The sequence below is a fragment of the Sinohyriopsis cumingii genome, chromosome 12 (genome assembly GCF_028554795.1).
Source record: "Sinohyriopsis cumingii isolate HCF-2022 chromosome 12, ASM2855479v2, whole genome shotgun sequence".
Classification (NCBI taxonomy): Eukaryota; Metazoa; Mollusca; class Bivalvia; order Unionida; family Unionidae; genus Sinohyriopsis; species Sinohyriopsis cumingii.
In genome coordinates, this window is record NC_142972.1 from 119,966,409 (window position 1) to 119,992,495 (window position 26,087).

Consider the following 26,087-nt stretch of genomic DNA (forward strand, 5'->3'; position numbering starts at 1 on the left):
TGTTCTGCTCAAAGGCAGAAACGATCTTTTAGCGCTTTTAGATCATCTAGGCTTTCTTGTGAACTGGAAAAAGTCCGATCTCTGTCCATCCCAGCGTTTTGTCCATCTGGGTATGGAGTTTCTCACCGATCTGAATCTGGTACGGCTTCCTCGCACTCGCGTAATCCGGATCGTTGAACTCGTCGAGTCCATTTCCAACAGGACGTGGATTTCAGTGAGAGAATTCTTGCAACTCCTCGGATTATTCAATGCGGCGGCGGACTTGATCCCGCTTGGCCGTCTTTTTATGCGTCCCTTACAAATGACGTTACTGGCACAATGGCGCCCCTTTTCAAGTCCCCTCAATCAAACAATAAGGATCATGCCTGAGATACGATCGTTCCTGCATCAGTGGCACAACCCCGGTTGGCTGTCCACGGGGATTCCTCTGGAGATGTCCCAAGCATAGATAACAGTATGTACCGACGCCAGTACCTACGATTGGGGTGCCCACCTGTTGCCGGACTTCACTACAGTCAGTGGCACATGGGAGCCAGGGGAGAGGCCTCTCTACATCAACCTTTTAGAAATGAAGGCTGTCATCAATGCCATTCATTTCTGGAAGGATCAACTCTCAGGAAAAACTGTCCTCATTATGTCGGACAACTCTGTGGTGGTGACTTACCTCCTCAAACAAGGGGGCAACAAATCACCAGACCTGTGCATTCTGATCTGGCAGTTTCTACGTTGGTGCAACGACCTCCACATCAACGTACAAATCAGACACATTCCCGGCAGATCAATGACTCAATGTCTTGGCCGACACTCTATCAAGGAAAGGTCAAGTCATTCATACGGAATGGTCACTCCATCAATCAGTCTTTCTTCGGATTTGCACACTTTGGGGGCGTCCGATGATCGATCTTTTTGCGACAAGGTGGAATCGCAAGTTGCCCACCTTCATCTCTCCGGTTCCAAACCCAGAGGCTTGGGCCGTAGATGCTCTGTCAATCAGCTGGGAGGGGCTGTGGGCATTCGCCTACCCTCCCACGGTTTTGATACCGAAAATAATCCAGAGGTTAAGGGATCAGAACTGTTGGATGATTCTGATTGCCCCTCTCAGATGGAACAAGTCCTGGGTCACCGATCTACTCGATCTAGCAATAGATCTACCCAGGAAGATTCCAACCAGCCCAAATCTTCTCAAACAACCACGGTCACAGGTGTTCCACCCCTGCCCGGACCGTCTTCTTCTTCACGCATGGCTCTTGTCCGGGCAGCCTTGCGAGACAAACAATTTAAACCTTCAATTGTGGAGAGAATCTCAAGAGCAAGAAGGCCCTCCACTCTGAAGGCTTACAAGGGAAAGTGGTGTGTTTTCAGGGACTGGTGCCATATCAATAACATCGTCCCTTTGAGTGTCTCAATCCCTCAACTGGCCGATTTTTTTCTCTGGCTTTTTGAGGAGAAACAGTTGGCCCCAGTTACTATCAAAGGCTACCGCTCCATGATATCAGACACATTCTGCCATCATGGTAGAGGTGATATTGGGCATAACAAAGATCTATCAGATCTTTTAGCCAATTTGGATTTCAATCGACCAAAATCCCTCACCCTGTTTCCAAAATGGAATCTGTCCTGGGTTTTAACATGGCTCAATTCAGACAAATTTGAACCTTTAGCCCACACTTCGTTAAAGCTACTATCATACAAAACATGTTTCTTGATAGCCTTAGCTTCAGCATGCAGGGTGAGTAGGGTTACATGCCTTTCCAGTGACCCAAACTTTCTTCAGTTCAGATCAGATGGTTTGGTGGTCCTCCTGATGCAACCAGGCTTTGTAGCCAAAAATAGGTTACCATCCATTGGCAATCAAAGAATCGTCATTCGCTTGCTCTCTTCCGTAGATAAGTCAAGAGCAGCAACCATGCAAGATCCTGTTCGTGCACTCAAGCACAATTTAAAACGCACAGAGGCATGTCGGAACACACGTAAGCGCCGCTTTCTTCCAGTCAAAGCTGGTAAACAGGATATCACCCGCAAGCCCTTGCTTCATGGCTGAAGTGGGTTATACGCTCAGCGTACTCTGAGGTCTCACAAGATCAGAGTCGCCTCATGAAGATTACGGCTCATGAGATTAGAGCAATCTCGGCGAGCCTGGCATTCGAACGCGATGTTTCGATCCAAGATAGAATAGAAGCTGTTGGCTGGCATGCAGAGTCAACCTTCAACAGTTTTTATTTCAGAGATTTGGCTTCGCAGAGGCAAACCTTGAATCTGGTAGGTCCGGTGTCAGCAGCCCAGATGACCACCAGACCCATTTAAAACAATCAGCACAGCCTATTAGCTTCGCTGGATTTGCCAGTGAAATTTCATAGGTAAGAAGATTCCAATAACTATCTTCTTAACCGTATATAGGGGTCACATATCACGTGACCCTAGACTGTGTTGCTGATGAAATTAGGAGAACGGGTTATCGTTCAAATGGGGAATCCAGCCATCATTCCCTAGAAGGTACCCGGGGTGGAGGTAGGATGCTCAGCATTCCCTCCTCCTATTACTTATTCTCCTAATGTTAATGTGATCGGGGAATGTATTTGAAGGAGAAAGCAAATTTTTAGTAAATTGTGTTTCTCCGAGAATACTTACCCGATCACATTACTTAAAAACCCTCCCAACCACCCCGCTATGCGAGCATCCTCGTATAATATATATCGCTCAACTTAAAAACTAGCGACACCTGGCGGTGGCAAGGGGAGGTAAGGGGCAAGAGTTATTGCTCTTTGGTCTATATGAGATAGACCGAAAAGACGAATTTTCGGACTATTAATCTTCAAAGTAAAATTTTCCAAGTCGCTGCTCCCTAACGGTATTTTTCTGATATAAAATAAGTTGGGCAAGATAACTATTTCTCCAGAGCCAGACGTGTCACCAATGGAACATGCAGAATACTGGCCACCCAATCCTTTGTATGAGGAACCTTACAGAGATAATGATAACCAGTCCATCTCTTTTGCCAGCAACCCTGTTGCAGTTGTTTTCATTCATCACACCAACAACGTTGTCACACCCAACTCTTGTCAGGAGATCCATATGTAGAAAAGGAGTTTCAACTGTCAGTCATGGAGAGAATCTCATGAGCAAGAAGACCCTTGACTTTGAAAGCCTATGAAGGGAAGCAGTGGGTTTTCAAAGACTGGTGCAAAGATAAAATCATTCCCTTGAATCCCACAATCTCTCTGATGGCTAATTGAAATCTCTGGCTTTTTGAGGAGAAAGGTTAGCTTACTAACAGGGAATATTGCTCCATAATTTCTGACACATTCAGGCATCTTGATGAAGTTTGAACCCGTAGCTAGAACCTCTTTGAAATATTTGTTCCTCAAAACATGATTTCTGATAGCACTGACCTCAGCATTCATAGTGCGTTGCACATGCTTTCAGTGGACCCAAACTGGCTCCAGTTCAGATTGGATGATTCCATGGTGTTAATCACACAATGGGGTTTCATAGCTAAGAACAGATTACCATCTGTAGGCATTTGAAAGATGTTATCAAAGCTCTCTACTCTATCATTTCATTGAGAGACACAGCAATACCCAGTCCGTGCTGTCAAAATTTATTTGAAATGCATGAAGAAGAGCTGTGCATCCAAAAATATTTTTCTGCCAGGTAAGGCAAGACAAGAGGATATACCCATTCAGGCTTTGGCCTCATATCTGAAGTTGCACTTAGCATGGTCTGAATTATCACAGTACCTGATACACCTTAAAAAAACTTATCCTCCCGAGATTAGAGCAATCTCAGAGGATCTTGCATTCAACCTAACATTTAGGTTCATCACATAATAGAAGCTGTTGTCTGGCATGCACAGTCAGCCTTTGCATGTTTTTATCTCCAAGCTCTTTAATTACAGAGACATGAATTGAGTCTGATTTGCCAGTGGCTGTGGTCCAGATGGCCACCAGACCTGTTTGAAGTTGGCATAACCTCCTCATTGGCATGGCTTTGTGCATTTGTTGGGGTCACCAAATTTTGTTGTGCTCTCTAATGGAAAGTTATCTATTATAGATATCTGAGTGATGTGGTCAGTTGACCACTGTTGTGCTACCATCGTATTAGGAATGCAGTTTTTGCTTAAGGGATATTATTTTTTCAAAGGAACCTGATGGTAAAGGTTGACTGCTTACGCCTTTATTCCTACTTTTACTCATTCTCCTAATGTTAGTGTATTGAAGGGAAAAAGCTAATTTTTTGGTAAATTAGTTTCTCTGAGAATAGTTACCCCAAACACATTACTAGTAAACCCTCCCACACCTCACTGCAGCTGCAAGCATTAGTATCACACAGCTTAAACTAGTGCATCCTAATGAGGGTAAAATGGAGGTGATGGGTAGAGTGGGTAAAAGATAGGTGATGGGTTGAGTGGTAAAAGGGAGGTGATGGGCAGAGTGGGTAAAAGGGAGGTGATGGGTAGAGTGGGTAAAAGGGAGGTGATGGGTAAAGTGGGTAAAACATAGGTGATGGGTAGAGTGGTGAAAGGGAGGTGATGGGTAGAGTGGTAAAAGGGAGGTGATGGGTAGAGTGGTAAAAGGAAGGTGATTGGTAGAGTGGTAAAAGGGAGGTGATGGATAGAGTGGGTAAAAGGGAGGTGATGGGTTTTTTTCTTTCTTTTTATCTATATAGTAAATAGACCTGAAAGATAAATTTGTTTTTCTGGAATCGCTGGATTTGAGATGCAGTGTGGCTTATATTCTTAACATTAATGTGGTTGATTCAGTTTTCTCTGAGAAACATCATTTACAAAAGAAATTTGCTTTCTAAACCCCAACACAATCATTTTTACAAACTAGTAATTATTTATATTGCTTGTATCTGGCCATTCTTGATTGTCAGTTTAGAGTTCTAAAACTTGGTTGAACTCTGCCCATTGCTATTTTGGAAATGACAATTTTTCCTTTGTATTACGATTTGTAAACTTTTCAAGACTTAGCTTTAAATCATACAACGATATGTCTTAATATGATTTAAGAGGTAAAAACAATATTTGTCGAGGTATTTTAAAGTTGCAACATTTTCTTTATTGTCATGGTGTGCCTTTTTTTAAACTCATTTCAGATACATTGCAATCCACACTGTTGGAAGACGTCTCATATTCCCAGGAGCAACAAGTCTTATGAATGCTCTCATAGGTGAGATAGAATTGTGTAGCCTCGCATTAAATGAAGTTAGTTGTTTGTGACATATTTTCAGTTAGTTAGGTCATTGATCTGCATATACTTACATTCATCTGTAGTCTTCAAACTTGTTAAATTCTTCTCATCCAACAATGCATGTGACCATCATTAAACTTCTTGATATCTGATCATTGGTACTCATTCAGGTTTCATCAGGATGAGTGAATTGGCTATATTAAAAGGCCTGACCTAGCAGTTTTTAAGCCTTTCCAAACCATAATGTTTTATGTATATATTTTATCAATACCAAGTTAGCCACATTTATTTATTTTGGGTAATATTGTATTACACACAAATATTAAGTCACTGTAACCTGTATTTACTTTTTGCTTTCAATTGGCTGGTGAATAATGTCTTGTTATTGTACTATCCCTGGCATCAATGTCAGTATCCCACACATATGAAAGCATATAAATTTGTACAGCCACGCTAAACATTCTTGCTTCCTAGGTCATAGGGAATAGTATCGATTGGTTTTATACACACTGGGGTTTAAGAGGACTAACTTTGTACATACATATACATTAGTTTTTTCACATTGTATTGAAATTGTTATACCTGGAATTATTAAACTACTTGGGGGTGGGTGGGGGCATTTTATTGATGACTACATTTTCATCACAAGTACTTCACTGTGACCAATATTTCATGCTTCACTGACTTTGGATAAATTGTTTAAGTTTTGTTTTCATTGTCTGTTTATGATGCAATCATCAGATTAGATAATTTTATGCATCTTTATTAGTACCACACCCAAACAAGAAAAGAAGGCCACTGTGACCAAAACTTTCACATTTTACTGGCTTTGGTTAAGTTTTTGCATTTAGTTCATGACCATATAGGGTATTTTGCATTCTGTATAGACACTGTTTACCTAGAATCATGAAACTTTGCAAGATGATAGATCTTGTTGAATACTACACAGTCATCACAACTGTAGGTCACTATGATCCATATTTCAAGCTTGATTGATTTTGGATAAGTTTTAGGTTTAGTTTTCAAGCATTGTTTATGCTACATTCATCAAACTAACATTGTATGCATCTCTGTTATTGTCACATCCATACAGCAGAAGGTCACTTTGACCTATTTTTCACATGGTTTTAGTTAAGTTTTTGTATTAGCTCATGAACATAGGTCTTTTACATCCCGAATAAGTATTGATGTACTAAAAATCATGAAAGTTGGGAGACGCATTTTGATGATGAGTACTACACCCTCATCCCAAAAGTAGGTCAATTTTGTGCTTAATATTGTGTTATAAGTTTATTTCTGAAGATCTGTTCATGCTTGAATCATCAAAATAGATGATGAAATTCATCTCTATTATTACCACACCCTTGCAATAAATGAAAATTGCTGATCTTTTCACCTTTACTGGTTTTGGCTGTAGTGAAACTTGATGAGAGGATGCATCTTGATGAGAACTACACCTCATATCATAATAGGGACACTGTGACCCACATTTCATGCTTCATTGATTTGGGCTCAAGATTAGTTTATTGTTGAATCATTGAATTAAATGATTCTATACATCTCTGTTAGTAGTTCACCTGTACAAAAAAGGTCACTGTCCAACATTTCACTTTTTGCTGGCTTAGGTTAAGTGTTTGCATCTAGCTCATGACCAGGGGCCCTGAGTGGTCAAAAGTGCTATCCATTACAGATCGTTGCCATCTCACCTCTGTCTGCGTGGGTTCGGGTCTCGGATTTGGCCAGTGTGGGTATGTGAGAAAGCTTGCCAGTAGCTTCTCCTGGGTTGGTGGTTCTTTCCGGGGTTTTCCCGGGTTCTTCCTCCACCATTAATACTGGCTGCAATGTATAGCCTATCATGTGCTGAAAAATGGCATTAAACCCTACAACAACAACAACTAGCTCATGACCAGATAGTTTTTGGCATGCTATATACATTGTTCTTTCCTGAATGATGTAGTTTGGTGAGGGATTGCTTCTTGATAAGCACAGCTCATTCATTTCACTCATAGGCCGTTGTGGCCCATATACTATGTTTCACTGATTTTGGTTAAATTTTGTGGTTTTTTTAGTCTTCTTTTCCCATATACCATTTGTGAAATTATGACATACATCTCTATTAGTGCAGATCCTTTACAACAAAAGAAGCTCATTGTGACTTGCATTGAATCATATTAGCTTTGGTTAAGTTTTGGCATTTGTGTCATAATCACTTGCGCTTTTTGGCATACTGTATGCATACTTTCCTACCTAGTACAGTGTGACCCTGCTATAACACGGTAGTTGGGAGCCATAAAACCCGACCGCATTATATACCGAACCGTGTTATATGCAACCAAGTCAGTTAGCTGAAGAAAATGTACCCCCTCCCAACAAAAAAAAATTGTGGGGGGGTGTGTGGGTAATAAATGCGGGCGGTAAAATACGTGCTTTGTCGGCACAGTTACCATCTTGAATTGATGCATATTAAATGAGAAATACACCTGTAGTGAAAACAGAGAAGACATAATAATATAATTTATTTAGATAACCATGAATTGGAACATATACGTGAATCCTGTTTATATATAAATTTCTAATGTATAGCATGAATAGTATCAAGACCGTATACTCACCTGCAAACCTCATCATATACATTGAATCCACAATACAAGTGATTCCATCGAAAATATGCACACACAGCTTTAAAATATTCATTAATTTTGTAACAGGTCATATTGGTCTGAATTCAATGGAAAAACATAGCACAATCACGTAACGAATGACGAAGCACATTTACTTTAAAGTACGTTCCAAGTCAGTAAAAGTTAGTTTGTGTTTTAAGCCGCCGTTGGCATAAACTTTTTCCCAACAAAAAGGAAACTTTCACAGCACAGTTAACGTGTCCCAGTCACGTAGGAAAATGCAAAAATCCATCAAATTCCATCACTTTTATTTAAGTTTGGTACTGACTTCCTTTGAAGAAAAGTTCTTTGCTATTATTGAAAGATTGTAGTCAGTTTTCTTTGCTGAAGGCTGCACACGCTATTGAAGTCACCGCTAAAGGACAGCTTCTTATTGTGGTGGCAACATCAAATGATAGTATTGCATGATTGAGACTGGTATTTTTTCCATTTGCTGAGCACGTTTTCATAACAGTCGGTACTTCAAAGGTAATCTGTTTCCTTTGAAATTTCAGCAAACTATTTTATCTGGGTACATTTTTAAAAAGGAATTGGCCGTTATTTAGACTATTCTAGTTACTGTCCCTCCATGCCTACTGAATAAACCAATAAGTAAGATTTATTTATTTTTTTAAATTTTTTTATACATTTGTGGTAGCAGTGTGATGCTGCCTTCTACGCATGCATCTGAAAATTAACAAAGGGTCAATGGACGATAGAGACGCAGGTGTTCTGATGACAGGGATTATTACAGAAAACGTGAGCATTCTGAAGAATTTAATTCTGAGTGAAATGAAGAGGAATTTTACTTATCCATCCACATACAAATGTCAGTCTTTGTAAATATATTAATTACTAGCGAGCGGCCAAAAATCCGATGAAAGATAGATTACGAAACAATGCCTCGTCTGGTTGATATCCGTTACCAGAAATGTCAAAAACAAACAAAAAATGAGATATTTCACAACATACAGAATTCATGCTAGCTGTCAAGATAAGCGGATTATGATAAAACAATGCACTGTTTAGATGGTTTGTCAGAATGGACAAAGAATTTGTTTATGTAACAATTGATACATTTCAGTGCATTTTATATCCAGTTTGTGGCTTCCTTTCATGGGGCCTCTGAATTTCTGCACTCCAAACCAATGGTTGTATATAAAAGTTTAAACAGCCAACAATGTCGCCAACAAATAAAAAAGCCACATGGTATGTTTTGCAGCCAATAAGGAAAAACAATCCAAGTTTGCGACATTGGTGAAGACCTACGCGATCCCAGAATAAACTTTTTTTGCGTTATTTTCTTATTCTTATTTTTAAGAAGAAAAAAATACTTTTTCGTGTACTAGAAAAATACATATGCAATTTCAGGAGCCATGCCACAATCGTCTTGTATTATTCATACACGATCTCTTCCCCAAAATAATAAGCAAATTTTTATGGGTTTTTTTTGTACTTTTTAAGACTTTTTTTTGTGCACAAGAAAAATACATGTATATGAAATTTCAGGAGCCATGCCAAGACCGTGTTATATCCAAATTCACGTTATAATGGAGTGCGCTATAGCAGGGTCACACTGTATCATGAAACTTGGTTAGGGAATGCGTATTGATACATAATTCACCCTTTTTGCAAATAGAGGTCTCTGTTACCAATATTTCATGCTTCATTGAGCTCATATTTTGGATGCTGTTTATGATCAGGTCACTGTGGCTTATATATCATGCTTTACTAACATAGTCTGAGTATATGCATTTAGCTCCTGACCACAGAGTTTTCTGTGTTACTTATTTTGTAGGTTACACAGAAAGCTCTTTTGACCATTGCAGTTGGAAGTAGGAATAAGTATATTTATTTGGTGGTATACTTCAGATAATTAACTATTCATTATGTATTATGATAGGTTACCCTCACTACATGTGAATGATTATAGTAATTAAATGGGTTGACTGCAAGTATGCTTTTCATAAGAGGTAAGCTGTGGCAGCTAATCAAGGTATTTACTGACGTATGAACTGTGCTTGGAATCTCCAAGGTTACTAAGTGCTGGTGACTTTCACCCATTCAGGTCTGGCTTCTGCAGGTGGACAGTGTTAATAGCTTCTATGGGAGGGTGATAATAGCTCCTGAAGTAGATAATAAGAACACAGATTTTTCAAAAGGAGAAAAACAGAATTAATCTCTGGTTTTTATCAACTCATTATAGTACATCTACTTTGATATCATAGAAAAGAGTATTTTTTTAATTAATTTGGTATCATGTAAATTCTCTCACAGTATTTATATATATGTGTGTATATAGTTTAATGGCCTGTCAGCACAGTACTGGCTTATATTACCAAATAAACAATTTTAAAATATAAAAAGAAAAATAGAAAAAAACTGAACCTTTGTTAGTATTGGGGCAAAATTTCATTGTCATGATCACTTTAGTGTGGTGGGTTGGTGATGGAGTTATTGCCCCTTTCCATTCAGTTTTAAATCTCTACTATATCAGATCCTGTTAACCAGAACCATTCAGCATATACTGATGCATTTTTGTTGTGTACATTTTCACTTTGACCTATATATTCCTTTATAGATTTCGTCTCTGAACGTACTATCTTTACATTGGATTTTACTTGCAGTCATTATTGCATGAAAACTTCAACTTTTCCAATGCAATTTTACATGAACATTGTTTTATCAACCAAGATATGTATTTTTACAAGCTTTTTCTCCTCAAATTCATTTAAATAGGACCCTTGTTAAACAACTTCCTATCTTTTACATGTGATAGAGCTTGTTTTGATAAGACATCGATGAAGACAGATTTTAAACATCATGTCATCATGTAAGGGGTTGTTGCCCCAGCATGATTAGCTTCTCCTGACTTTAAATGAGCAACAATTTAAAGCCAATAAAGAGTATATTATAGTGAGCAGGACCCTAGTCATGCACCTTTTGCTAATACCACTAGTTTCATTTAAATACCAATTTAATATTACATATTTGGTCTTGCATTAGATGTAGATTTCAGTCAGCATTTCCTAATTGCAAACCCAGACTGGAACAAATTAGGTTACTGACAGTTGTATGTAAATATTCACATAGACATATTTAAAGCCTAGTTTGTTTGCCAATCCCATTTGCATTGTATATCCAAAATGTTTGGAAAGCATAGAAGGGTGTGTAGAAAAACAAAACAAATGACACTGATGTTTTGTTCTGAGTTCGAGCTTATATGAAATCCTTGTGAATATGTTGACATGTGCTGGTCCCTTGTTAACTTGCAAACCCCCCTTATAACACAGGGACAGGTGTTGATCCCATTTTTTTCTTCTTCTGGAAAATGCCAAAATAATTGGCCCTTAATTTTTAACTGAAGAAAATTGGGACCAAAATTGGTGAATGAAACATTGATATATTATTATTTTATCATGGAAAATGGCAGTTAGTGTCCAGAAATTTGAATTATCATTATGAAATTGTCCTTAAAAGGAAAATTATCAGTACACTGTAAATAACAATCTTTGATAACATTTCAGTCAGTGAAAATATCATTAATGCCTGCCAGTAGCAACCTTATAAAACAAAAACATAATTAGCATTATGATAAGTTTTGTCAAGTGAAAATTGTATTTTAGCGGTATATATAAATTATGTCCATTGTTAGTCAATGAAAAATGCAAATATACCATTACAGCTATTTCTGCGGCAATTATTTGAATTATGATTAACTGCCTATGTTTTGGTCTCTGATTTGTGGATGTATTTATATTTTGTTACTCTAAATTAAAATCAGACCTGCCTTGTATTATCACGTTAAGTGTCAAATCAAATAAGGGGTGTGAGAAAAAAAAAAGGGGCATGCAAATCCTACTGTATAAGAGCTAGTGGTCACAAGGTATTGTGTCAAATCAACTGATTTCAGTTCATTGAACACTTACATTATTGTATAAGTAGCACTGTCCAATATCTAGTCATTCAGTGACAACCAAGGAAAAGGAGATACCTAGCGAATTCAAATCTTTGTTTCATAGCTACTGTTCATTATGGAAGTTGAGTTCTAAAGTTTGTAGTGAACTTAAAATTCCTGAATTTGTATTCAGATATCTGCTCAAGGATGAGCAGAAGTTTCACTGTTACTTGAATGAAATCACAGCATCAAAATTTCACTAATAAAACAATAAATCAAATTTCATTGTTGACATTTTTTTTCCAAAAAGAAATGTGTCTGCTAGTTTTGTTGTGCAAAAATGTAGTGACTTAATACACAATGTTTTTGCAGATACACATGTATGTGATATGTTGAAACCACTTGGAGTTTTGTCTTTAATGATCTTTCAGAGATTAGTTACCTTGAAAATAAGGTAATTTATACCAAAAAGTGAACAATTTCATTAGAAAAAGTTGTTTATTGACATTTACTCCAAATGATTATTCAGCCATTAAACTGCTGCTCCCCCTCCTTCCACAGTCTTGTCAGTGTCCAACTGAGATGGCAACCCCTGAAATTTTCAGAGGTCACTCAGTAACTCACACCCTCACTGATAGTGCCGTCTGTGTTTTTGGACCCTATTGTGTGTGAGTTATCAAGGGAGAGGTTTACTTCTGCACTATATGAAAAAACTCTTTCTTTTTACTGTCTTTGAACAAAACATAAAGTTTCGTATTTCTCCATTAGACCTTGAACTGTCTACTTTTGCTGTATGCCTTAAAATTATACTTGATTTTGCAGAACCATCTTTGATACAGGCAAGAGCTAAACTTATGGAGGAGGTAAGTTATTAACATGCCTCCAATATTACATGTTATTATTTCAGTGTGACTTTAAGCAAAACCTGAAAAATAATAAAACATATAGGTACATCAGTCCCTCACCGTAGTACTCTTGGATAACTTGCAGACCTGCTTATAATGTGGGGTAGCTGTAGATCCTTTTTGTCATTGTGCAACATCCCCCAGAATAGCACTTTTGTTGAAAATTGCAATCAAAATTGGCAAATGAAATCTTGATAGGTGACACTTTTTATAATAAAAAACAGCAGTTAGTGCCCCAAAATTTGAATCATTATCATGAAATTGGCAACATTTAATAAAAATTCGTGTTATATTTTCTTTGTAGAAAAATATATTTCTCAGCACGTTGTTACACATAGCTGCCAACCCTCATGAATTTCGCAACTTTTTCAGCAATTCACGCCGCAAGCCAAAAATTAACGGATTCTCCAATCCTCAATCATTTTAACTCTTTAATAAAATAACTGATTTCCCGTTAAGCGCTAGTCATGATATTCGCAGTTGCCGAAAATGGTCCGGTACTGCTGGTCGCAATATTAGTAGATCTGCAGCCGATTAGTACAGTTGGCCCTGTAGCAAGCATTTTAGCCTATTTTGATCTATATGTATAAGAGTAGTTTTACAAATGCTTTTGATAGAAACTGGGGCATAACCGAAATTCTGCTCCGCGCATGTGTCACCAACACTGGTTTGAGTCACCATTCAGCATCGCATGTAAGATGTTGAAAATGTCTTCACCACCAAGGAAAAAAGAAATGTATTACTCAAAAAGTGAAGTTTAATTTGGAATATATCAAAAATTGGCCGTGCATTCTGCCATTAAATGTTGATATTCATCATGCATTTTGCACCCAGTGTGCCATCGCAGAGACGATGTGAGGAAGCACATCGTTTGCAAAAACATGTAGAAGTTGGAGGAAATTAAGAATTCACAGATTTCAGCTTTGGAATATTTTAAGCCATTGGCATATGATCTGCAGGCTACCAACGCTGAAGCATTATTTGTGAGTTTTCTTGTCGAACACAATCTACCTTTATCAGCTGGAGACCAGGCTAAACATTTGTTCTGACAAATGTTCCCGGACTCGAAAATTGCTTCCAAATTTTCCTGTGGAAGAACCAAAAGTGCTGCAGCTCCTGTGCATTCCTCACAGCAACAGTGACAGTGAAAGAGTATTTTCTCTAGTGAGGAAAAATAAGACAGACATTAGGGCCTCCATAGCTGCATAAAATTTGTCAGCATATTTAGTCACCAAGATCAGCCAAAGCTTGCCAGTAGCTTCTCATGGGTCGGTGGTTCTTTCTGTGGTTTTCCCGGGTTCTTCCTCCACCATTAATACTGGCCGCCATGTATAGCCTATCATGTGCTGAAAAATGGTGTTAAACCCTACAACAACAACAGCAATCAGCAGGCAAGAAGTCTGAACTGTTTAGAAAACAAATTTATGATCAATCAGTTGAGGAAGTTCAAGTCTGCTACAGTATCATGTCTTGATAAATAAATATTTCTGCATATATGTAGTGTTTTATTTTTATATTGCGAACTTGATATAGTGTAGTATTGACGGTCAGAGTGGATGGAATAATTGTCATAGTATTTTTTACTATTTCATGTCCAAATTCACAACTTTTTATCCCTATTTTCACTAATTGTGAGCATGGAAGGTTGGCAGCTATGATTTTAAATAACAATAAATGACAAAATGTTGATCAGGTGAAATGTTGTTTGGTGTGTTGCCTTTTTCACATGTCCTAAGTAGCTTTTGGCATTTTAATGTTTTTCCATATTTTAGTAATAATACCGTCAGTACCCATTGTAAATTTAGTGAATGTAAAAACTCTTATTAAAGTTTAGATATTTATGGTGCCATTATTTATCTAGCTCAGTCCAATTATACCCTTCCTCTTCTTGGTTGATAGACTAAGTAACAGCTGTTTTTATAGGCATTTGATAGTCATCATGGCTCATTGATTAGCATGCCAGTCTGACTGTGAAAATGGTGTTGGTCTGAATCCTGTGATCAGACTAGCCTGGGTCAGCTATCACGGTGTGTCCTTAGTCAAGTCACTTTACTCCAATTTAAACTCCATAAAGCACCAAACCAAAGCAAATATCCAGTTTTATTGCAACTCTGTCATTGGTACATTTTATTAATTGGATGTTTCCAGGATTTGTAGAGTAGTTATCCCCTTCACGTCCAGATTATTGTGGTCTCCTGTCAACATCTGTCTGTATATATATTGAATTGGAGGGTACATTGAAATACATTATATGATGAATCTATAAGTCACTCATCAGAGGTCTCACACCATTCATTTTCATCAATACTGTGTTTCAGAGGTCTTGCACATTTGTTGTTATTACTGTTGTTTTGTTTTAATTCCTTTCAATTACAAAGACTTTTCTTTTCTGGGAATATTAAATGTCGCAGAGTCTGGGTATGTGTGGACATTACAAATCCCGATTGACATTACAATTCCCGATTGGACACACACCTCATTTGCCATTCATGTATGAATTGTCCATTTTGTTACCTATGGTCCAGCAAGGTTTTGGACTTTGCAGAGAGTTGAAATATATAGGGGAGGAAGAAATTTTCTTCTTTTCCTCTTTGTCTTTTCTAACTTGGGAGGGTATGGAATCCTTCTTTGAGTCCCTCAGGACACAGAAGAAGAAGTCTCATAAGTCCCTTTAGCATGTTGAATCCTCTTGGTTCATAGGGGCTCAGGAGAAAAGTAGACCTCAGTATCTAGAGGGAATGGGATCTTTCTTCTCAAAGAAAGATAATAAGACCAGATTCCTAATAGTCATTCCAGTGTAGTCAGAGTGGGTTAGAGTTCAATCCAGGCTGCCTTCAAAAGAAGGAAAAACAATGGAATAGAGAGCACTCCCCAGTTAGAGTGTGAGCAGCAAGAACCGTACATAGATCATGCCAACCTGATAGGGGAGAGCAGCAGTCAGACTTTATAAGTTCTGATGAGGGCCTCTCCATCAGATTAGAGATCCCTGATTAGTCACTAGGCACTCGACAATGTGTTCCTCCTGATCACCACACGATATGGGTTCATTCATTTCAGATTTGTGTCCCAAGCCTCCGTGATCAGAGGACAATAAAAATCCCCTCCAGTTTAAAGAGATTCATGGCTTCAGCATGCCCACATCTCCTTTTGCTCCCCCATTTGGCCATGGTATATTTCCTTTTTCTCTTGCATTTGGTCATGGTTGGGCAATAGTCTGAAAGGTTTTTGAGTGGCCAGGAGTTGACTAGGCAACACTAGGAGTTATTTTTCTTCCCCCACCACCATACTGAGGCAGCTGGTCCTAGCATCCAGTTACTCACCTGCTTTGCCCAAAACCTTTGGCCTTTTGAATAGTGATGATTTCAGAGGGGACCTGGCTGGACTTTCCTTCATATAAAGATACTGGAGCTACCAGCAGTTATGGATTGGATATTTATCACTATGGCATGCCAGTCTTGTTTTGACAGCCTTCTTCAGTCTTCAGAAAGAGGAATCCTTATCTCCAGCTGCACTTTTGCTCTTGGTCGAGGCAGTTGCTAAGAGGTTGGGGCATGCAGTATCTACAGCCATGGGGCTATTGGTGGAGTTGCTGCACCTCCACAGAGATGTTACTTTGGACAAATGGACCACATTAAGAACCTTCTTTTGGCTGCTCCTTTGGAGGCAGAGACACTAATCAGAAGTCTCTATCCCTCCATGGCTTCTCAAGACAAAAAGGGACTAACAGCTTGGTTCCTCACATTCTGCTCCTGGGCCATTTGAAATCACTTTCATCCAGACTACCCTCCTTTGGAGCCTTCTGCTGAATTACTTAAGAAGATGCAGCCTCAACAGCCCAAAAAGCAACCTCCATTCATGCCTTCTTCTTACCCATCTTTACCTAAATGAGGTAGCAGAAGGGAACCTGGAAGGAGAGTTGTAGGCTCCTCCCCATTTCCTAAGGATGGGGTCAGTCCTATTAACTTGTTTCCTCTCCTGCCATGCATCCCTCTTCCCAGGGTCCTTATGTTTGCTCAGGTAACCTTTTCTGAAGTTTGGTCAGGCATCATGGATGATATTTAAGTCATTTCTTTTCTAAAGAAGGGACTACCAGCTTCATTTCCAGGAGTACCTACCTCCACACCCATATTTTCAAGGACATAAATTGTCAGGATTTTTCATGTTCTCCTAAATCATCACCTGTCCAAGTGTATGGGGCATTACCTTAATATATTTTCCAACCTGATCTTATGTTCCTTTATTTAGACACACACAAATACTGTACAAAAAGAACCACTTATTTACAAACCTCAAGGTGTATTACATTGCCTGTTTGTTTCTTTGATGCAAAAGTAGACAAAAACTAAAGGATGAAACCTAAATTTTTCTCAAACTCATCACATTGGCACCATATTTTTCCAGCCTTTTGTATGATAAAAAACAATTATTAGGATTGATGAGATTTATGTGTTGTGATGCATAATGTGATCAGCATGTTTTGCTAGCGAAATTAGAAAGTTGATAAGATCATCAAAGTTTTTATTTCCTATACAGACATCAATTTGTGTAATTGTACAATTTGGGGTGTAAATTTGGTTCCATTCCACTTTTAATTTCAAAAAATGTTTAGCAATGGAACAGTCATAGAATAAGTCTTTCCTGTTCCCTTTTTAAAGAAGGTGCATTTATCATTATTACTTCAGTTAATCTTTTTCAAAAACTGGCAAAAATTCTGTGTAGAGATCTAAAATTAAAGCTAATCAGTTCTGTGTCTCTTGTACAAAGTTTAGATAAAACGAAAAAGTTGGAACATGCATTTACACAGCCTAGATGCCTTGACCAAGTATGATATTTACCATTTGGCTTTTGTATCTTGGTTTTTATTTGATCTTTATAAATATCTTTGCTCTTACCCTAAGGGGTGAAGATTTGTCAAGTATGACATGGAAATTATTTCCACTTTCAACATGCTGTCAGGTATGACATGGAAATTATTTCCACTTTCAACATGCTGTCAGGTATGACATGGAAATCGATTCTACTTTCAACATGCTGTCAAGTATAACATGAAAATTATTTCCACTTTCAACATGCTGTCAGGTATAACATGGAAATTATTTCCACCTTCAACATGCAGTCAGGTATGACATGGAAATTATTTCCTCTTTTAACATGCTTCCACCTATGACATGGAAATTATTTCCACTTTCAACATGCTTCCACCTATGACATGGAAATTATTTCCATTTTCAACATGCTGTCAAGTATGACATGGAAATTATTTCCACTTTCAACATGCTTCCACCTATGACATGGTAATTATTTCCATTTTCAACATGCTGTCAAGTATGATGTGGAAATTATTTCCACTTTCAACATGCTTCCACCTATGACATGGAAATTATTTCCACTTTCAACATGCTTCCACCTATGACATGGAAATTATTTCCACTTTCAGCATGCTTCCACCTATGACATGGAAATTATTTCCATTTTCAACATGCTGTCAACATTTCCACTTTCAACATGCTTCCACCTATGACATGGAAATCATTTCCACTTTCAACATGCTTCCACCTATGACATGGAAATTATTTCCATTTTCAACATGCTTCCACCTATGACATGGAAATTATTTCCACTTTCAACATGCTGTCAGGTATGACATGGAAATTATTTCCACTTTCAACATGCTGTCAGGTATGACATGGAAATTATTTCCACTTTCAACAGAGGAAGGACATGCTGTTTCATAACAACCCACCGATTCTCCACCTTGACACTTGGCTCATCTCAAGCAACCAATCCACCGGGATGATTTTTTAAACAAATTTTTCAGCTGCATTTTTCAGGTCATGTTGTCGGATTTGTGATGTGAAGTAGAGACTGTTAAGTAGCACATACTTCAGATGCAGTGTGTGCTACTTATATTTCAATATCTCTACCATCAGTCAATGCAACTAAATTATGATCATAAGTTTTATATTTCATTGTACGGAGAGATATATCTTCCTATTCCATTAATAAAATATTTAATTCCAATCAAATGTATAAGGACAACAATCCTTTATTTGAAGGACAGTCACTTGACTGACTGATTATATACAGGGATCCACTGTCTGTTCCTGAAAAAAATAGGTTCATGGGAGATACTTTTTCGAAGTACATCTAAATAGTAATTGGACCAATCAACATTAAAATACAGTGAGTATTTCCTCTACCTCTTATCTTAAATTAAAATTGTATCTACCATTCCCCCTTGAATTCTGGAATAGCTCTGATTAAAAAACAGATAACAAAAATTAAGTTTAAAATGATAACCACTTAGTATGAGGAAGCCAAGTTATTTATAGTATATTAGTCAAAACTCCCATTTTGCAGCATGCTAATAAGTTTTAATATGTTTGATGTGTTTATTTTTAAATTATCAATAAAACCTAAAATTTACACATCAATTTAAAGAGCACATAAGTTAACGGTTTGTTTACTTCTTTCAAATAATGCATAATTTTTGCAAGCAGTTGAGATGAAATCAGGAATATGTTATGCATAAAGACAGGTGTCTGCTGAATATAGATTGTAAATAATAGGGCTATTAAAGAGGCCAAACTTTGCTGTATAATCATACTATATGTACTGATACAGCTGAATATAGATTGTAAATAATAGGGCTATCAAAGAGGCCAAACTTTGCTGTATAATCATACTATATGTACTGATACAGCTGAATATAGATTGTAAATAATAGGGCTATCAAAGAGGCCAAACTTTGCTGTATAATCATACTATATGTACTGATACAGCTGAATATAGATTGTAAATAATAGGGCTATCAAAGAGGCCAAACTTTGCTGTATAATCATACTATATGTACTGATACAGCTGAATATAGATTGTAAATAATAGGGCTATCAAAGAGGCCAAACTTTGCTGTATAATCATACTATATGTACTGATACAGCTGTCAGTTTGGACAGTTTATACTGTACTTAGCAATGGGCAAAAAGAACATCATTGAGAAGTTTTTGTCTCTTTGGAATGTCTAGGATTTCACAAATGTGATGTATTTTTTTAATTTGAATATCTTTGTATCAATTTAATTTTTGCAGAAAAATGGGCAGCGAGCCAAGCTTCTAACAGAGGACAACAATGAAATTGACACAATGTTCTTTGATCGGCGGGGAATAGCAGGCAGACTTGGGAAAACTTTAGTAAGCACAACACTCAGACACCATTTAATGAGATATGAGAATGTGCCATGTACAAAATCTGACACTGACAACCAAAATTATTCTTTTGTAGCTTTCCTGTATCTAATTTCACTATACATGTCATATTTTCTTCATCATATTTGTTCTTACCATGTTTGTGAATGAATTTTTCACTGAAGCAAATATCAAGGATAAAAATCAGTCATAGTGACCCATTTTCACTGGAAAAAGAGTGTTTTCTTAAAAGATTTCATCAAATTTAAAGTATTTCTGAAGCTTCATATCACATCAAATTATTCTCAAGTAATAATTTGAAACAAGTTATTTTTTATCCTTCTTAAACTTTTTACCTATGATTTTAATAGTATATTGTAAAATTTATTACAAGCAGGATAATGTAAATTTTGGATACAAGGTAAAGATTTTGACAAATTTTTTTAAACTAGAGCCAGGAGCTAAGCCCAAGTGAGCTTATGGTATAGCCTAGTGACCTGTGTGTATCATTTCCTTCATCCATCAACATGTTATCTTCAGTTTCTTCTTAGAAACCTCTGGGCCAATTTGGATCAGTCTTGGTGGGAATATTTCTTAGGACATGGCCAACCAAAATTGAGTTTGGAATGGTTCCTTTTTTACTTTTCTTCTGCCAGCTGCCTCCAACATGGTTAGCCACCTTTGATGTGGCTTGGATAGTATTGTTCCTTAGGATATTCTGTGCTAGAATTGAATTTTAGGTGACTGCACTAGCATTGGTGAAAAACCGCCAGATTATACTAGGGAGCCAATAGTTCAGTTGGTAGAACATTGTAATCGAAGGATTGCGGGTTTGATATCACCAGTGTTTGGTTGCCTTTTTGTGTCCTTAGGAATAGACACTTAGCTCCCATTTCCTTGGCATGATATAGCCAATAATTTGTTACAAGTGTTGTTAAAACCAGCAAAAACAAATAGATGGGGGTCCTGGGTGGCTGAGAGGCCTAAAGCACTTGCATGTACTGATTATTGCCATCTAACCACTGTCTGCATAGATTCGAGGCTCTGGTTTGGCCAGTTTGGGTATGTGAGAAAGCTTGCCAATAGTTTCCAATGGGTCAGAGGTTTTTCCTGGGTTCTTTCTCTACCACTTACACTGGCTGCCATGTATAGCCTATTGTGTGCTGAGAAATGGCATTAAACCCACAACAACAACAACAACAACAAAACAGATAATACTCATCTCCCCATATGTATTGTTGTTGTGACCAATATGCAACAAAAATTTTAATAGGAAGACTTTATCTCCACAACCACCTTCCCATATCATGTACCAAATGTGATAAGTAGTGTGCTGGCATGAAGATCTTTCACATTCACACAAAAGATAAGATGCCAAAGAGCATCTGGTCTAGCTGAAGTTATTCAGAGTTGAAACAAAGTTAAACGTGTCAAATATCACCAATATATACAGTATAGGTGGAAATTTTTATGACTTAGTGTCTCTCAACCCAAGGCACCCACCTAATTTCCATATTTGTCTTTTTAGACCAATGTATTGCAGATGAGCGATATCAGGCTTACAAATAAATGAATTTAGATTTAAGAATTTTAGAAGCAGCAACAGGTAACAACTCTGCACAGGTATGACAGTTTCTCCATCAGGGCAGCTGCCATGTCTGTGTCTGTGTATATACATTAATCGGTTGAATGTCTGTATATCCATTAATCCACTGAATGCATTGTAAACAGTTTCTGGTTGACTGTAGTGGGTTTTTCCATTTTTTTATCTTCAGATCTCTTTTAATGAAAAATGTATGATTTGGATACAATTATGATATTAAACACCTATTATATTTAAGTTCTCTCTTCGGAAATATTTCAGGTCATTAGCTGTGAAGGTAATGCTGGGTACTATGAGATCGGGTCAACAGTCACACCTCTTGATGCAGGGTACTCGGTGCTTGGCTGGAACCACCCAGGCTTTGCTGGAAGTTCCGTAAGTAATTCTTTTTGATCTCAGTATTGTGTTCCTGTAAAGCAGTCAACAAAGTATTGGAATAACTTTGTGATGACATTATTGTTGTTTCTGTAGGTATCAGAATTCAGTTTTTTACTCCATTTTACATGCAGTTCATGGGTACATTCATTTTGATGATTAATATATTAGCCTATGAAACGTAGGTCACAGTGATTTTGATAGATTTTGGCATCATTGACGGACCAAATATGCGGGAAGGTATTCTACAGAATTCTTGTAAATAATATGGTAGATGCATTCATACTCTCAGAACAAGTTATCAGTTTTGTGACCCTTTCATATTCATTGGAATGGGCGTTTGTGGTACTCCTGGTGGTCATTATCTCCATATTCATTGGAATGAGCATTTGTGGTACTCCTGGTGGTCATTATCTCCATATTCATTGGAATGGGCATTTGTGGTACTCCTGGTGGTCATTATGTCCATATTCATTGGAATGGGCATTTGTGGTAATCCTGGTGGTCATTATGTCCATATTCATTGGAATGGGCATTTGTGGTACTCCTGGTGGTCATTATGTCCATATTCATTAGAAGGGGCATGTATGGTGACCCTGGCTGTTGTGTCTGTCCTGTCTGTTGCACATTGCGTTTGTGTTTAGCAACTTTTAGAGTACTTTGTGTACTAATTTGGTGTTAAACCTGTTAAGATGAAGACTTAAGTCAACATTGGACTGAATAATGGCCCCTGTTTTTCTCAGGTTTGCCTTTATGCCTTAATCAGTGGTTTCTTCAAATTATAAGATATAGGCAGGGGCATCCTCCTTGTCGAAACACATTCCTGGTTACACAATGAAACGTTATGTGCCGTTTTGTATACTTACAGAATGTTGTTATTCAATTCTGAGAACAATATGATGTTCTGTGTAATCTAAATTAGTATTCATGATGTAGACAGTACAAGTTGATTTCTCTCTGTTTGATATGGATCAGCATGTTGTTTGATTTCATTTGGTGATCATTGTGACCAGTTATAAAAAGCAGCTGTGTGGCCGGCCAACTTGTACAAATTATAACATTGTAGTCATCTGTTTTTATAATACCAATATCTTCTGTTACATTGTTGCAATGATCCAGCCTTGTACTTTTGAAATTGAGCTGACCACTTCAAAAATAATATATCTGTGTAATATTAAGTTTTTTTTATAATATTAATTATCAAACATGAATAGATCCAGGTGTAGAGATTAAAATAGGTATGTATTTTTAATCAGTTTTTGGGTACAAGTACCTAATATAGCATGTTCTTTTATACAAATTGATTTCCAAAGTTTTAGAAAGATTGTGTTTAAGATGGTTAGATAAGAAAAAGAGCATACTAACCCCCCCCATGACTAAATATATGTCTTTATGATCAGTTGATCTTACCTTTTAGTCCGTAATTGAACAGTAATTACACGATGAGAAAGATGTACATGTTACTTAAATTAATATGAAATTTGTTTGTTTTTAAAAATTATTATTCATTAGAAATTAAATTATTATATTGAAAATATGCCACACGGCTTGCATTCAATGACATGTACTATTGAAGTACCATAAATTTCATTATTTGAATTTGGTATTCTATTTGTAGTATAACTGTAAAGACGTATTCTTCAGTTATAATGCAGTGTAATTTTGCCATGTGACATGTAACAGTGTAACATGGTATTTATGACACAGCTTTAAGGAATTATAAAAATAAGTGTTATATTACAGGGAGTTCCTTTCCCTGACCAGGAACAGAAAGCAATTGACACTGTCATGCAGTATGCCATAAACAAACTGGGCTTTACCCCAGACAACATTGTGTTGTTTGCCTGGTCTATAGGGGGATACTCAGCCACATGGGCAGCCATGAATTACCCAGATGTCAAATATGTGGTAAGTTTGAAGTTGGTGCAAAATGATATGACCTTACCCATGTTATATGGTGCACATTGGTTAATTTTGGGCCAGTTTGGGGGGAGGGATCTTTTATGGGATATTCCATGTTTTACAAAGAAAGTTATGGTTTTAAGACTAGAAATATGTACATCTAGCTGATGTCTGTGTAATATTTTCCTGAATATTAGTTGCAATTTTGAACAAAACCATTCTTTTGAGTTTAAAACCATTATTTGACATGAAAACCTGACCTGGATTTCATCAACAGAACTTAAGTCTGGACTTTAACTTAAGTCTACAATCCTGTGTTGTGATTGGCTCGTATTGAAATTTGACTAAATGCAGGTGTATCGTTGTAAATAGATGAACAGTTAACTTCAACTTCACTACATAAGTAAAAGGACAAAAATGAGTTTTACCGTAAAGTAATTAACAGAATTAGTAATGTGTGGAAGTAAATTCAATAATGAAATATTTACCTTTATTAAATGTGTATTCTAGATAAAAAAAAATGTAATTTCATGACATACCATAAATGGTTTTGAGTTAGTATTGCTTTCAGAATTTTGACACAGAAGGTCTGTCACTAAGCAGTTAGGTTTAGACAGTTTGTAAATTTGTTGATTAAGTTGATTAATCTTCAAAATAAAATGACTATAGCATACATAAGATCAGCTAATACCATCTGAGTTTTTTTCTTCTTCTATCTTTGTCAAAAATCACAATTTCCATTTGTACATCCTTAAATATTAGTATTTCTTCTTTGAATATGTTCCCTGATCACATTATCATTAGGAATATATGCCCTACTACCTCCCATATCCAGCCTTCCCAAAGACAAATTTTTTCTTTTTCTATTATACAAAGGGCAATAGCTTTTGCCCATTATATACCCTTGTCACATAAAGGTGGTGCTTGTTTTAAGCTGAGCAGAACATCATGTAATGTGATACTTACATTACTGGGAGGTCTTATGTCACTTGTTTAGGCTTGAATAAACAGTAACACAAGAAAGAGTGAAAACAACAAGCTTTCAGATATACAATAATTTATTTCCCTTAAAAAATTCTGTAAAAATGAAAAAAATATGAACTTATGGTTTTATAGAATCAAATCCAAAAATGATCCAAAAATAATCAGAGAATAAAATTTTAGTAGTCCTAATAACAAAATGTTCTATTGATTTCACGTTCGAATCCCGACAAAGAGTCCAGAATGGAAGACGATGACATATGCCACATATGGTGAAGTCTACAGTTCCTTGTTGAAATAAGAATTATCACTCCAGTTTCTGATAGCTGAATACATTTTTATTAAAAAAACTGTCCTTGTTCCACAATATTACATGAGCACATGTATTTTCCAGAAAAATAACAGAATTAATCCTTTTGAATGCAAGTAATTTGAAATAACTCTAAACCAAGTAATTTGAAATAACTCCAAACAGCACAACATACAACTAACAATTTAACAGCCCAACTTCTACTGATTAATTCTCCAAAATATGGGTTCTATGGGCTTTCTAAACCGTAAACAAGGGTCACATGATCATCTTCTAGAAGTTTATAGAAGATACTTGTTACAGCTCACATTTACCCAGTGTGACCCTGATGAAAACCAATCATTTTTCCTCTAAGAAATAAAAAATTAAAAAAATTGTTTATATCTTAAAGACAAGGTCCCATCATGACCTTGGAAACAACCAATCATTTTAAAATAAAATAGAACTTGTTTATGAAGGTTGCTACAAATTCTGAAACAAGGTCAGGATTTAGATCAACACCTGGTGTTTATAAAATAACAGTCATGGTCAAACTATTTTCTAAAAAAACGTATCATCTCTAGTGAATAAATTTACATTACAATATCATGTAATGAAAAATATAAAAAAATAAAACAATTAAATTTATATATATATATATATATATATATATATATATATATATATATATATATATTAAATCAGATATAATTAAATCAAATATACATAACAGGAGGAAGGAAGAGCATTAAAGTAGTGTGATTGGGCAAGTATTCTAGGAGAAACATTATTAGTGAAAATCTGTTTTGAATATGTTCCTGATCACATGAACTTGATTCTAACATTTTAAAGTACAAAGCTTCCAAACTGATGGTAGAGAAAATGCTTCTTGGCAGAGCAGAAGTAGTAACTCATGATTTCATGGGAGTTGGTGCCAATCCCGATATTAGTGTTGGCAGGATGTTTTTGAAGAAATGTTAACATCCTAAGCTCCCATGATCTTACCAAACCATATGAATTTGGTGATGCTATCAGTAAGTTGATAATACAATTGTGGCAGACAATTGCTTTGTTCAACTCTTTATAGGAACCAGTTTT

At 36.7% G+C, this 26,087-nt stretch overlaps 1 protein-coding gene across 1 annotated transcript in view; it reads left to right on the forward strand.

Moving 5' to 3' along the window:
* The window catches only part of LOC149787344 (phosphatidylserine lipase ABHD16A-like), a 104,622-nt gene that overhangs the window by 35,964 nt on the left and 42,571 nt on the right, over positions 1-26,087 (forward strand). Inside the window, exons 8-12 of the mRNA XM_089977896.1 lie at positions 5,098-5,171; positions 12,573-12,613; positions 19,744-19,845; positions 21,704-21,817; positions 23,561-23,725. Of these exons, the coding sequence (XP_089834022.1) occupies positions 5,098-5,171; positions 12,573-12,613; positions 19,744-19,845; positions 21,704-21,817; positions 23,561-23,725 (496 nt within the window). The remainder of the gene's footprint in view (positions 1-5,097; positions 5,172-12,572; positions 12,614-19,743; positions 19,846-21,703; positions 21,818-23,560; positions 23,726-26,087) is intronic.